This window comes from Balaenoptera acutorostrata, chromosome 17 (genome assembly GCF_949987535.1).
Source record: "Balaenoptera acutorostrata chromosome 17, mBalAcu1.1, whole genome shotgun sequence".
In the NCBI taxonomy this organism is placed as follows: Eukaryota; Metazoa; Chordata; class Mammalia; order Artiodactyla; family Balaenopteridae; genus Balaenoptera; species Balaenoptera acutorostrata.
The window spans coordinates 70913801-70927511 of NC_080080.1; the positions used below are offsets into that span (position 1 = coordinate 70913801).

The 13711-nt window shown below is 37.5% G+C and overlaps 2 protein-coding genes across 3 annotated transcripts in view; one reads left to right on the plus strand and one right to left on the minus strand.

Moving 5' to 3' along the window:
• The window catches only part of DNAJC5B (DnaJ heat shock protein family (Hsp40) member C5 beta), a 47490-nt gene extending 45628 nt beyond the window's left edge, over positions 1–1862 (minus strand). Inside the window, exon 1 of the mRNA XM_057532079.1 lies at positions 1744–1862. Within this exon, the coding sequence (XP_057388062.1) occupies positions 1744–1862 (119 nt within the window). The remainder of the gene's footprint in view (positions 1–1743) is intronic.
• Positions 1–13711, plus strand: part of PDE7A (phosphodiesterase 7A) — a 355014-nt gene that overhangs the window by 66006 nt on the left and 275297 nt on the right. The gene's annotated exons all lie outside the window — the stretch shown is intronic.

Below are 13711 nucleotides of genomic sequence, written 5' to 3' on the forward strand. Positions count from 1 at the left end.
CAGATAAAACAAAAGCCATAAAGGAAATGACTAACAAATTTGCTTACTTAAAAATATTAAACTTCCATTCAACAAAAAACAAACAAAAATAAGTTTAAAAACTGAATTCAAGGCCAAATCAAGAAGTAACTGATTAAAATCTGAAACTTTCATTTGTATTTTGATTCATTTTTCTTCTAAAGGCACAGCTTTAATCCTCAATAAGTTAGGAAGTAATTGAAAATATGCATCATCATTTATGTACAAGGATATTAAGTGTAGTGAAAATTAAAAGAATTTACATGTTAAAAAGTAGCTCATAAAGTAATTAAGTTATAGAATAGCCATAGGCTGCAGGCATTAAAAATCACAATATTAAATAGCACCAAAATATTTTCATGATAGGGTCTTGTTAAAAAGAAAGCTAGTTAGTTGGTGGGAATGTAAATTGGTGCAGCCACTATGGAAAACAGTGTGGAGGTTTCTCAAAAAACTAAAAATAGAATTGCCATATGACCCAGCAGTTCCACTCCTGGGTATATATCCAAAAAAGCAAAACCACTAATTTGAAAACATACATGCGCCCAATATAGGGATGGGGGAGTGGGAGGTACAAACTACTGGGTGTAAGATAGGCTCAAGGATGTATTGTACAACAAGGGGAATGCAGCCAATATTTAGTAATAACTGTAAATGGAAATTAACCTTTAAAAATTGTATAAAATTTAAAAAATTAAATAAAAAAGAGAAATAATTATGTTTTCCTAAAATATGAAATGCAAGAGGCTGGAAAAAAATTTTTTAATGAAAAAATACAACAAACTAGTGAATGTAACATAAAAGAAGCAGACTCACAGGTATAGAGAGCAAACTAGTGGTTACCAGTGGTGGGGGAGGGGGAGGGGGAGGGACAAAATACTGGGTGTAAGACAGGCTCAAGGGCGTACTGTACAACACAGGGAACAGAGCCAGTATTTTGTAGTAACTGTACATGGAAAGTAACCTTTAAAAATTGTATTAAAATAAATAAATAAAATTGGGACAAGACAAAAAAAAAAGACCGCTACTTAGAGAATATAGATAAATCCAATTCGAGTGTAAAATGTCTTCTCTAGATTTTTTTAAAAAGACTGGAAGAAAAAATATCAATGATAATTATCACTAGAGGTAGAATTATGGATAAATGTTATTATCATTTTTAGTGATTTCCAAATTTTGCACAATAAGTAAATTATTTTTTTACTTAATCCTTTTTAAAATTCCTTGGTGCTTTGAAGAAAAAGATATTTCAGTTTTTCCCAAAAGTAGCTAACTTGGAACTAGATCAGATATGAGAGATCAAAACTGAAGACTTGAAAAGCATAGCACAGTACAGCAATTACAAAGAAGCTCCCCTTTATTTACTTTTTTAAATCCCTCTACCACATTTGGTGATGCTATCTCATGTGGGTTAAATCACAGCTCCTGGTCATTTGCAGTGTTTGTCTGTCTGTCTCTCTCTCTCTCTCTAACAATGCAGGCCTAGAACACCAGCTACCCTTTCCTAAGGCCCAGCATCACAAGAGAGTTCTTTCATAAAATCAGTGTGATGCCGTCCATTCCCAACTGCTTATGCTATAGAATAGGGAATGGAACGTGAGTTCCAAAACTCTTGATTACCAGGTCTCAGCAGGAAGCTTATGTCTTTAATTGGAGGCACTTGCCAATCACAAAATAACTATCACTAACAGTACAGGAAATACCGTCATTGAACTTCCTCTGTACCTGTAGGTTTTCTTAATTTCTTCATTTGATGCTCCCTTATGCAGACCAAGAATTTCATATAGAGCTTCTCCAGATGTTGACATAGTCCGCTGTCTTTGGTTAGGTATGTTACATGCCATTTTCTCAAGCTGCAAAACCAGAGGGGAAATAGCCATGAGGGTTATGCATACTGGATCCCACTCTCTCAAGGGAAGATAGTTCATTTCTGACCTTTTATAAAATGGCAATCTGAAGTACATCTTTGTGTTAGCTGCAAAAGGAGGGGAGAAAAAGGTTAGGAAAGCCAACACTAGAGCTTCAAGCCAGTCAGAGTTTTAAAGGCTACAGGCAGCCATGCAAATGGAATATGGCTTTGTCCACATGGGTAAATAGAAGCAAAATGTTATCTAAATATCCAGCTAACTCATAATTGTTAAAAATCAGTCCTCCCAAGTCAGGCATATATAGATTTTTTGGTCAGAATTTGCATAACTCCTTTTTTGTATCTTTTCCAAATTTAGCCAGCAATGGAAATAATCATCTATTTTACTTTGACTCTATTGGCCTAGCCATTGTTAAGAGTATGAGTTTTTTTAAAACAAAACAAAACAAACAAAACACAAAAAACCAACTTTCTGTAAGTATCAAAAACAAAAAACAAAAAACCCTGGTCTCATCTAGGAGCCTGGTTAGAACTTCTCTGCAGCTGTGGGATACCAAGTCCCCCCAACAGTGCTCATGGGTTTTGCACACGAGATAGCACAGCACAGAAAGGGCTGTGCTGTCCCAAGTCCCAAGGAGCCATCTTCCTGCTGTGTTCTGGCTCTGGGGGGGAAGCACGGAGAAGCAAGCACACTGGGGGCATCCCTGCATCCACAATCAGCCTCGCCAAGCCTTAATGTCTTCACTTGTAATATGAGGATAATAAAACCCACATCATAAGGATACCTTAAGGATTTAGAACTAATGCGTATAATGTACCCAGGACATAGTAACTTCAAAGAACTATTTTTATTAAAGGAGGCACAGTGTGTAAGTCAGGGAGTGCCCTGTAGTCAGATCCTCTGGGTTGGAATATTGGCCTTGCCATGACCAGCTGCATGACCATCCCTATCTATAAATTGGAGACAAAAAAGTGCCTAAACTCATAGAGCTGTTGAAGAATTAAATAAGTTAATATATTAAAAAATAAAAACAAGGGCTTCCCTGGTGGCACGGTGGTTGAGAGTCTGCCTGCCAATGCAGGGGACGCGGGTTCGAGCCCTGGTCTGGGAAGATGCCGCGGAGCAAATGGGCCCGTGAGCCACAATTACTGAGCCTGCGCGTCTGGAGCCTGTGCTCCGCAACAAGAGAGGCCGCGATAATGAGAGGCCCGCACACCGCGATGAAGAGTGGCCCCCGCTTGCCACAACTAGAGAAGGCCCTAGCACAGAAACGAAGACCCAACACAGCCAGAAATAAATAAATAAATAAATAAGTAAATAAAAATTTAAAAAAAAACCAGAAACAAATACCAATGTTCATAGCAGCATTATTCATAAAAGCCAGATAAATGAAAATGTGGTATGTACATACAATGAAATATTACTCAGCTATAAAAAGAAATGGAATTCTGATGCATGCTACAATAAGATGAACCTTGAAAACATTATCTAAGTGAAATAAGCCAGTCACAAAAGGACAAATATTGTAATGTGATCCCTGTTATATGAGTACCTTGAATAGGCATATTCATAGAGACAGAAAGTAGAATACAGACTACCAGAGGTGGGGGGGTGAGGGGGAAGTGGGGAATGGGGAGTTATTGCTTAATGGGTACAAATTTCTGTTTGGGGTGATGAAAAAGTTCTGGAAGTAGATAATGGTGATGGTTAAATATCACTGTGATTTTACTTCATGTCATTGAATTGTACAGTTTAAAAAGTAAACTTTATGTTGTATTTTATCACAAAAACAAAACAAGAAAAATAAATAAATAAAATTACTTAGATTGCAAGCTCCTCTGACCAGAAGTTCCTTGAAAATTACTGTCCATCTCTGGGCTTTGGGCTTTGTGCAGCAAGTGCTGTAAGAGTGAATGAATGTGAATGAATGTATATACCAGGGCTCCGGAGATGGCATCAGGGCTGTGGCGATACTCATGTTCAACACAAGGAATCCCTGGTGACAACAGTGGCAGCAGCAGACCCAAATGGGCACATGCCAGTGGTAGATGGGCTTGGTTGAAGCCAACCTTTGAGCTCTGCTTCCACCCGACTAATGACTGAACCAACACAGGCAAGAGCGGAGCCTTCTGGATGTCATTTGGTGGGTCAGGGTGGTCTTAGAGGCCCCTGAGACCGCAGCACGGCACAGTGAGTGCTTGTGGTCCTAAGTAATTCGATTAAGAAGGACAATGTGAAGAACTTCAAAATGTTTTTGTGAGCATTTAGCTTCTTGAGGGGAGAAAAGGAAGCCAGTGCTGGAGAAAGTCAGACCCCAAGCAAAACTCCTGCAGCCCTGAAGACACTGGGGAAGAAAACTGACTTAACAGAGGACAACAACACAAGGACAAAGGGTCCTCTTTTGGCATGACTGTGTTGTCCCCTCCTCAGTTAGCCTTCCATGAAAGTGGAGCTTCTGGAGGCCAGAGGGGCCCGAGTCCCAAATGTCTGGTTCACACAAGGACAAGAGGAGGAGGAATCCTAATTTTGCTTGTCACAAAACAAAATCTAGCAGATGTCCATACTGACTGGCAGCCACTCAGTAAATCGTAGCACTTATTTTCACTACTGCTCTACCTTACCTCTCTCACGTACCCATCACAGTTTCCCTAGCAAGTAAGTAATTCAAGACTTGGGGCTGGGTCCTTCATCGCTGGGTTCCAGTTCTGCAGCTCAGCCCTATCTTGGAACCACAGCCCAACTGAATATTCACAATTGAAGGAAAAATTGCCCAAGTAACTGACACCCTCCCTACTTCTTTTCTGTCCCCTCTCTCTTGCTGCCACCACACACATGTGCTCAGGATACTGATGCTCTGCCCTACACTTCCACCTAACTGTTCCCAGGAATGGAGGCGACTGGTAGGTAGGTTTCTCACTAGTCACACTAAATGCCATGAATGAATGGGATTTGGAAAGTAGGGATTTCCGTGTGGCTTGGTAGGCAAGGAATAGGACCACGGTCATCATACTTGTCTCGGAGATTTTAAGATCTCGCTAGGTAGCAAGATCCCCAAAGTCACTAACTAAGAATATATCAACATAATGATTCAAATCCTAGGACCGTAGAATATGGACTTAGAGGTCGTCTAAGCCTACTTAACAAATGCCTTTTGGGGCATTCTGACCAGAGATCATTGTAGCAGACAACTTTGCTATTAGCCTATTAGCTCTCCTTTCTCCTCCTTCTGCACTGCAACATAGGCGTCTTGTGAGACCTGCCTCAGTCTTACCTGATCTCAGTTGAATAGACCAGGAGTGGGTACCTTACCCAAGCCAAGTCAACCAGGTCAACCAGAGTCCTTCCCTAAGATTTTTTTTGTTTTGGATGTAGAACAATCTCTCCGATGGTAAAACTTGTAAAATGTAAAGTTTGGGTATTGTTGGCTGGCCTGAAATGAGAGAGACTGAAACAGACCTGCAGAAGAGGAGCAGTGGCAGGAGATGGAGACAGAGCCTCAGTGGGGTTCAGTCCCCTGGTTCCAGTTGTTTTCGGGTACACTTGCAACTCATCCCCTCCCACAGTTTGTCCATCATCCCTTCCTTGGGTTGAGCCAGTAAAATTCCTCCCTGTACACAAATGTATATACATTGTTTTCTTTTGAGCATGTCTGAGCTATAAATAGATTCTGGTCACTGTCAACCAATACTCCTTAGTGTCATGTACCTCAATTAAACATCAGTAGCGGTTCCCTGAGCACCTTTAAGCCAGGCTTATCCACTGTGGATTCTTCTTAAATCACTGCAACCTACTCTACCTTTAAATTGAAAGTGGCTTGCAGGTACTTGAGAATGAATACTTCAGGGACATAACAATGGTATATATATATATATATATATATATATATATGTGTGTGTGTGTGTACACACACACACACACACACACACACATATATATATGTATATATATACATACACTAAGGTATTCAAACCAAACAGATTCAGATATAGTGTATAGACATTACTAGTATGGATAAAAGAAGCAGTGATAAATCTGGGTCAAGACGTTTTCAGAAAGAAAGCTTGTAGAGAGCTAGTCAAGAGAACTAAGAAGAAATAAAAGTGTGAAAAATAGTTACCTTTATTTTTCTCTATATTCAGAAGAAACGATTTCAGTTTGAGGGAATAAAATGTATTCACTCTTCATCATCTATCTCATGAAATAAGAGAGAGGCCATGGCTTGCATAAATCAACAGATTGTCCTAAAATCAATTTCAACAAGGCACAGACATGCACAGTTTCCCAGTTTTGACTGGGACTTTTTTTTCCAAGACTGCCCCCTAAAGTAATTCCAGGTGAGGAACAAGAGAGGGGGGTCACTTGGGGGCTGGAGTAGTCCTGGAAACAATCTGGGATTCACCCTTCCCCGCCCCACAGCCGTCCCTTTACATACTCCTCTCCCCAATGGAAAAAGAAGGCAGATTCCATCTCTCAGATAGTTCTGTACATAGAAACTCACGCCCAAGAAGACATGGTAACTGGCTATTCCTTTGGTTTATGTATTTTTTCATATCATCCTTTATTTAGAAATCTAATCACACTGTAATCTATTCCTGCTAAGTAAAATCCAGTAGCTGACTTTCTTTATGTTGTGGATTGAATAATATTCAGAATGGGTTGTTACAGAGTTCGGAATTTGTTTATTTTCTGTTTCATCTTCTTTGCCCTGTTCCGAAAAGATCAAGATATTTCTTTTTAGACGACAACATCAACGTCTCTTAATTGAGGTACTTAAAAAAAATTACATCAATATTGGAACACAAGAAAAAGATACTTGGTCAATAGCTGGTCAGTGTTGTTAGTAGTTGGCTGACTATAAACTGAAACATAAAGGAACCCAAAGACTGCAGGGTTGCTTTCTGTGTGTCAAGCAACAACCTGCTATTTTTCTGTGCCCTTGCTGAGCTGGAAACCAGACTCTTCATATATTATTAATGCAGATGACATTTAGTGTCAAATTCAATAGAGTAATACATTGAAACCCTTAGTTGTTTATTGTGTGAAAATAAAGACATTATGCCAAGAACATACTAACTACAGAGCAATAGTCAAAACATCTCCTAAAAACTCTACTTAAACTTAAATAATGGAGTCATACCCTTGTTTAATTCCTTATATAAAATATAATCTTTATGAGTTCTTTCTCTGTAGCCTTTTGAATGCTAATATTCCTATGTAAAACTCAAGTCTTTATTATTTATTCATAGTCTCTCATCTATACTATCCTATCGAGAAAAAACTGTTATGCAAAGTTATTAAGTAATTTAATTTTGATCATGATAAGTACATGACACTTAATCATCTGAACTTAAATTACTTTCTAGCTGCATTACAATCCATTAATATCATAATTTCTTAAACCACTGACCACTAAAGTCACTACCAAACCACATACAGCTTACCTGTCTCTTGATAAAGATGTAATTGAAAGAACGTTCAGCACTCCAATGGTGACAGACATCCAATTCAAAATAAACACATATTTTAAAGGTTCTAATTCCAGGAGCCCTACAAATGCTGTTCTAAATTTTTCATGTTGACATGAAATGTTTCCTTCAGAGTAAAAGAAGTTTCACCTCTGTCTATTACGTGAATTCTGAAAATGGAAAAAAAATCAAACTATGCCTTTCTTGGCAGGGTCCCTTCACAGCTGAGAAAATGAATGTGAGCAGGGGAGATTAGATCATTAAACAGCAAAAACACTTCTGATGGCTGTGATTGGAGGAACCAACATGTTTTACCATTTTTTAATTACTTCTATAATTCCTCTATAGAAATCTGTTTATTGGAGCAAGATCTCCTTATTCAAAGGGCATTGTATCTTAAAGCTAAACACACATCCAAAATGCTAACCTATGTTTTAAAGTAATAATTCTCCCTAGTGTGATTACAGTTTGCTATTGAAAAATAATTACCTCTTGACTGCACTGGTACTTCTACAAACAGCAACCTGAAGATGAGACAACTTGGGAATGTTACAAATAACCCACAGTACCTGTTCCTATAACTCCGATTCTGTGTTTTCAAACAGGAATAACTTGCTGTTTTCAACTGGTCTGGAAATAGATGTGCAAAGAAATAAAGGCAGCAACAAGGAATTGTTTCATACCTGTTCTGCTCTTTCAGAGTAAACGGCTGCTCCTTTCCGTCGTTCCCATGCGAGCTTAAGCGGGTCAGTGGCGTCGAGTTACTTTTGATATGTTACTCTATCAGCCAATTGGTTATCCCTCTGGAAAACATAACAAAGAGAGAATAAAACATGCATGACCACAAAGGTTGCCATTACAAGGCATCCAGTGATACCAAAATACATGCTACCTCTAATTTGATCATTAGTCAACTGGTGCTTGGCTCAGCCAGATGCTGCTATGGAATTGCTTCCAGGTTTCCACCGGAACTTTAAATCAAGAAAATGTGCTATCTCCTGACATGCAAAGTGGGTTCTTTTATTTTATTTTTTATTGAGATATAGTTGACATATTTAATTCATTTCAGATGTACAATGTAATGATTCAATATTTGTATATATTGCTAAAAGATCACCATGGTAAGTCTAGGTAACATCCATCACCATACATAGTTACAAATTTTTTTTCTTGTGGTGAGAACTTTTAAGATCTACTCTCTTAGCAACTTCAAATATGCCATACGGTATTATTAACTATAGTCACCATTGCTGTACATGACATCTCCATGACTTATTTTATAGCTAGAAGTTTGTACCTTTTGACCCCCTTCACCCATTTCACCCCCCCATTACCACGACCACCCCCCCACCCCCCTCTGCTTCTGGCACCCACCAGTCTGTTCTCTGTATCTGTGAGCTCAGGTTTGTTAGTTTTGTTTTAATTCCACATGTAAGTGAGATTATATAGTGTTTGTCTGAATTATTTCACCTAGCATGATACCCTCAAGGTCCATCCATGTTGTCATAAATGGCAAGATTTCCTTCTTTTTTATGGCTAAGTGATAGATACCGCATTTTCTTTATCCATTCATCCATTGATATACACTTAGGTTGTTTCCATATCTTGGCTATTGCAACTAATGCTACAATGAATATGGGGGTGCAGGTATCTATTCGAGTTAATGTTTTCTTTGGATAAATACCCAGAAGAGAAATTGCTGAAATATATGGTAGTTCTATTTTCAGTTTTTTGAGGAACCTCGATACTGTTTTCCATAGTTGATGCACCAATTTACATTCTTACAAACAGTGCGCAAGAGGCTCCATTTTCTCCACATTTTCGTCAGCACTTGTTATTTGTAGACTTTTTGGTGATAGCCATTTGGACAGGTGTGAAGTGATATCTTACTGTGGTTGTGACTTGCATTTCCCTGATGATTAGTGTTGTTGAGCGCCTTTTCATGTACCTGTTGGCCATCTGCATGTCTTCTTTGGAAAAATACCTATTCAGATCCTCTATCCATTTTTTATTTGGGTTGCTTGCTTTTTTGCTGTTGATTTGTATGAATTCTTTATATATTTTACTTATTAACCCGTTATCGGATATATGATTTGCAAATACTTTCCCCCATTTGGTAGGTTGCCTTTTCACTTTGTTGATGGTGTCCTTTGCTGTGCAGAAGGTTTTTAGTTTGACATATTCCCACTTGTTTATTTGTGCTTTAGTTGCCTTTGCTTTTGACGTCAAATCCAAAATATCATCGCCAACACCGATGTCAAGGTGCTTACCACCTACATTTTCTTCTAGGACTTTTATGGTTTCAGGTCTTACCTTCAAGTTTTTAATCCATTTTGAGTTGATTTTTGTGTACAGTGTAAGATAACGGTCCAGTTTCATTCTTTTGCATGTGGTTGTCCAGTTTTCCCAACACATTTATTGAAGAGACTGTCCTTTCCCCAGTGTATATTCTTGGCTTCTTTGTCATAGATTAATTGACCATACGAGCATGGCTTTATTTCTGGACTCTGTGTTCTGTTCCATTGATCTGTGTGTCTATTTTTATGCCAATACCATACTGTTTTGATTACTATAGCATTTATATTAATAATATAGTTTGAAATCAGGGAGTGTGATGCCTCCAGCTTTGTCGTTCTTTCTCAAGGTTGCTTTAGCTATTCAGAGTCAAAGTGGGTTCTTTTTAATTTTATTTTCCTTTGGTCTAAGGCTAGTACTAATCAATTGCTTTAAAATTACTGGAAGGACCATATAACATTAATAAGGGTGAAACTGTAATTTCTCACTACATTAATTCAACTGTTTTCATATCTGAACATTTTACCCTAATCTTAGTTAAGAGGCACTGAGTCACAGTGGTGACTGAGGTGGTTTTAAGAATTAGGGATTTCTTGGGACTTCCCTGGCAGTCCAGTGGTTAAGACTCCACGCTTCCATTGCAGGGGGCATGGGATCAATCCCTGGTCAGGGAACTAAGATCCCGCATGCCAAATGGCACAGACAACAAAAAAATTAGGGATTTCTTGTTAAAACAATGCTCAAAGTCTCATATAAAATAGAAGGTCACAAGAGAGAATAGTTCCCTATGATTTTGAGTAAGATCGTACAGACTGAAAAAGTCTTAAGTCAAATGAGACAGGTATTACTCCTGAATTTTGCAAAATGTGGTCTGGCTCCTGAAGTTGAAGGTAGTGTTTAAGTTTGCTGCTTAGTATGACAGGTAGCAAATCCTAGTGCTGTTTTGTAGAAACATTTCAGAGCACTCTCACCTCTAGATATCATTGTTTTTTTTCAGATACAAAGGCTATTTCTCATAGATCCTGATTTCCAGCCAGAGTTTAGAAAGCAGCCCACCATCATGCAGATAAATGGGGCAGGGGTGGGGGGAACTAAAGACATTTAAAGCTAAATACCCAAGTTCCATCATCACTTCAGCTTAAGGACAATGTCCTTTTTTTTTTTAATTGAAGTATAGTTAATTTACAGTGTTGTGTTAGTTTCAAGTGTACAGCATAGTGATTCAGTTATATATTTATGTGTATATATATATATATACATACATATATGCATGTATGTATTCTCTTTCAGATTCTTTTCCATTATAGGTTATTACAAGATACTGAGTATAGTTTCCTATGCTATACAGTAGGTCCTTGTTGTCTATCTGTTTTATATATAGTAGTGTGTATATGTTAATCCCAAACTCCTAATTTATCTCTCCCCCACCCACCCTGCTATCCCCTTTGGTAACCATAAGTTTGTTTTCTGTGTGAGTCTATTTCCATTTCGTAAATAAGTTTGTTTGTATCAGTTTTTTAGATTCCACATATAAGTAATATCATATAATATTTGTCTTTTGCTGTCTGACTTACTTCACTTAATATGATCATCTCTAGGTCCATCCATGTTGCTGCAAATGACATTATTTCATTCATTTTTATGGCTGAGTAATATTCCATTATATATATATCTATCTATATATATATATGCTACATCTTCTTTATCCATTCATCTGTCAATGGACATTTAGGTTGTTTCCATGTCTTGGCTATTGTAAATAGCGCTGCTATGAACATTGGGGTACATGTATCTTTTCAAATTAGAGTTTTCTTTGGATATATGCCCAGGAGTGGGATTGCAGGCTCGTATGGTAACTTTATTTTTAGTTTTTTAAGGAACCTCTGTACTGTTCTCCATAGTGGCTGCACCAATTTACATTCCCACCTACAGTGTAGGAGGGTTCCCTTTTCTCCACACCCTCTCCAGCATTTATTGTTTGTAGATTTTTAATGATGGCCATTCTGACGGGTGTGAGGTGATACCTCATTATAGTTTTGATTTGCATTTCTCTAGTAATTGGCAATATTGAACATCTTTTCATTTGCCTGTTGGCCATCTGAATGTCTTCTTTGGAGAAATGTATATTTAGGTCTTCTGCCCATTTTGTGATTGGGTTGTTTGTTTTTTGATATTAAGTTGTATGAGCTTTTTGTATATTTTGGAAGTTAAGCCCTTGTCGGTAGCATTGTTTACAAATGTTTTCTCCCAACCTGTAGGCTGTCTTTTCGTTTTGCTTAGGTTTCCTTTGCTGTGCAAAGGCTCTTAAGTTTAATTAAAAGGGCAGTGTCCTTTGATGAAATGAAAATAGTTGCTATATTAATATGGTGAGATTATGGGTGACGTTTTTTAAAATTGAGGTTTAAAGCCTCAAATTCAGTTTAATAAATAGTTTTAGTAAAATCCATTATTTTTACATAATTAATCACTCTGTTCTTAAATCATTACTTTTTAATTTTTTAATATTGACTAAACCATGAGTTTATAATTTTTTTAAGTATTGCAAAACTCTTAGGTGAAGTAAAACTACAGCTGTTTCTCAGAGAGAAAACATAGTTTCCTATTCATCTAGTCATTCAACAGTTGGTTACCTACTAGGTCTAGGCATTGGGCTAAATGCTAGAAATATCCTGGTAAACAAAACCAAACACAGACTCTGGGTTTGTGGTTTACAGAGTTACAACCTACCAATAGAGACAGATATTAATCAAATGATCACTCAAATAAGTATAAAAGTAAGACTTTGGAGAGATGTAAGACTATGTAAATCAGTGGAGCAGGGGAAGATCAGAAGAAGCTTCCCTGAACAAAAATAACCAAGCAGATATCTGAAAAGAACTAGATGAAGGGATTGTTTGTAGAAGCAAATATATTCTAGGCAGGTGGAAGAGTATATTCAATGGCCCTGGGCACTTAAATTGAAGAAATAAAAGATTCATGCTGATGTGTGCTCTAATACATAGGATGTCAGCACATGCCTATACACATATGGCTTCTGATATATAATCTAAAGATACAGCCAGAGATTAATGGAATCATATTCCACTTAAACAGGTGAGGCTTTCTGGAAATGGTGAGCTTCAAATGATATTTGTAAAAGGACATAACTCATGGTAAGCACATAAATAACTCCTTGATGCAAAATGCACCAAATGTACTGTAAAAGCATTGCCAGTGTACTCACTGAAGTTTGAAGAGGGGAACCTAGAAAATATTCCAAGATTGAACCAATGTGACCTTTCTAGAAAATTGGAGAGAGAAGTCTGTGTGTGTGTGTGTGTGTGTGTGTGTGTGTGTGTGTGTGTGTGTGTGTGTGTGTTTGGGGGTGGGGGCATTGCATGCAAATTTTCCCTCTGTATTCTATTTATGGGGTCTTCACTATTCCCTTAGGTGCTCCTAGAGACCTTTTATATACCTCTCTGAATTACCACATGGGGTTAGGGTTATTATAATAAATGACTAGTACCAATACATCAGCATAGAATCTGCAGCAGGTACTAGATGAATTTGAATATTTGACCAAAATAATCTAAGAATCATAAACATTAGGGTACATAGTGTTTAATGTAAACTTCATATATCAGCAGGTGCAAGCACCACTCATTTTGAACATGTGATGTCCAAGGGCACATAGTTCCAACAAATAAATCCTAATCTAAACAACCCAATGCAGTGAACAAAGGCATTATTATTGCTATCACTGTTACTATTATTACCCTTCTACATTATTATTATTATTATTATTATTATTGCTATATATGGAATTCAGGCCACCCACTTTATAAGTTTCATAGGACAAGTCATCTGGGTAAGCTTCATTCTGTTAAATGAATTTAGAAAGGAAAAAGATAAGTTATTGCCTTGACTGTATAAAATTAAGAGGCTGTTGGTGACCACTCCAGCAACACCTCAAACAAAATTACAGAACAATTCTGGCAATTCTTCTGTAAAATCAAGTGTTTATGTTTCAGAATGCAAATTTGTTAATTCCTATTATGTTGCCTAATTTTCCAAAGTTAAAAAATG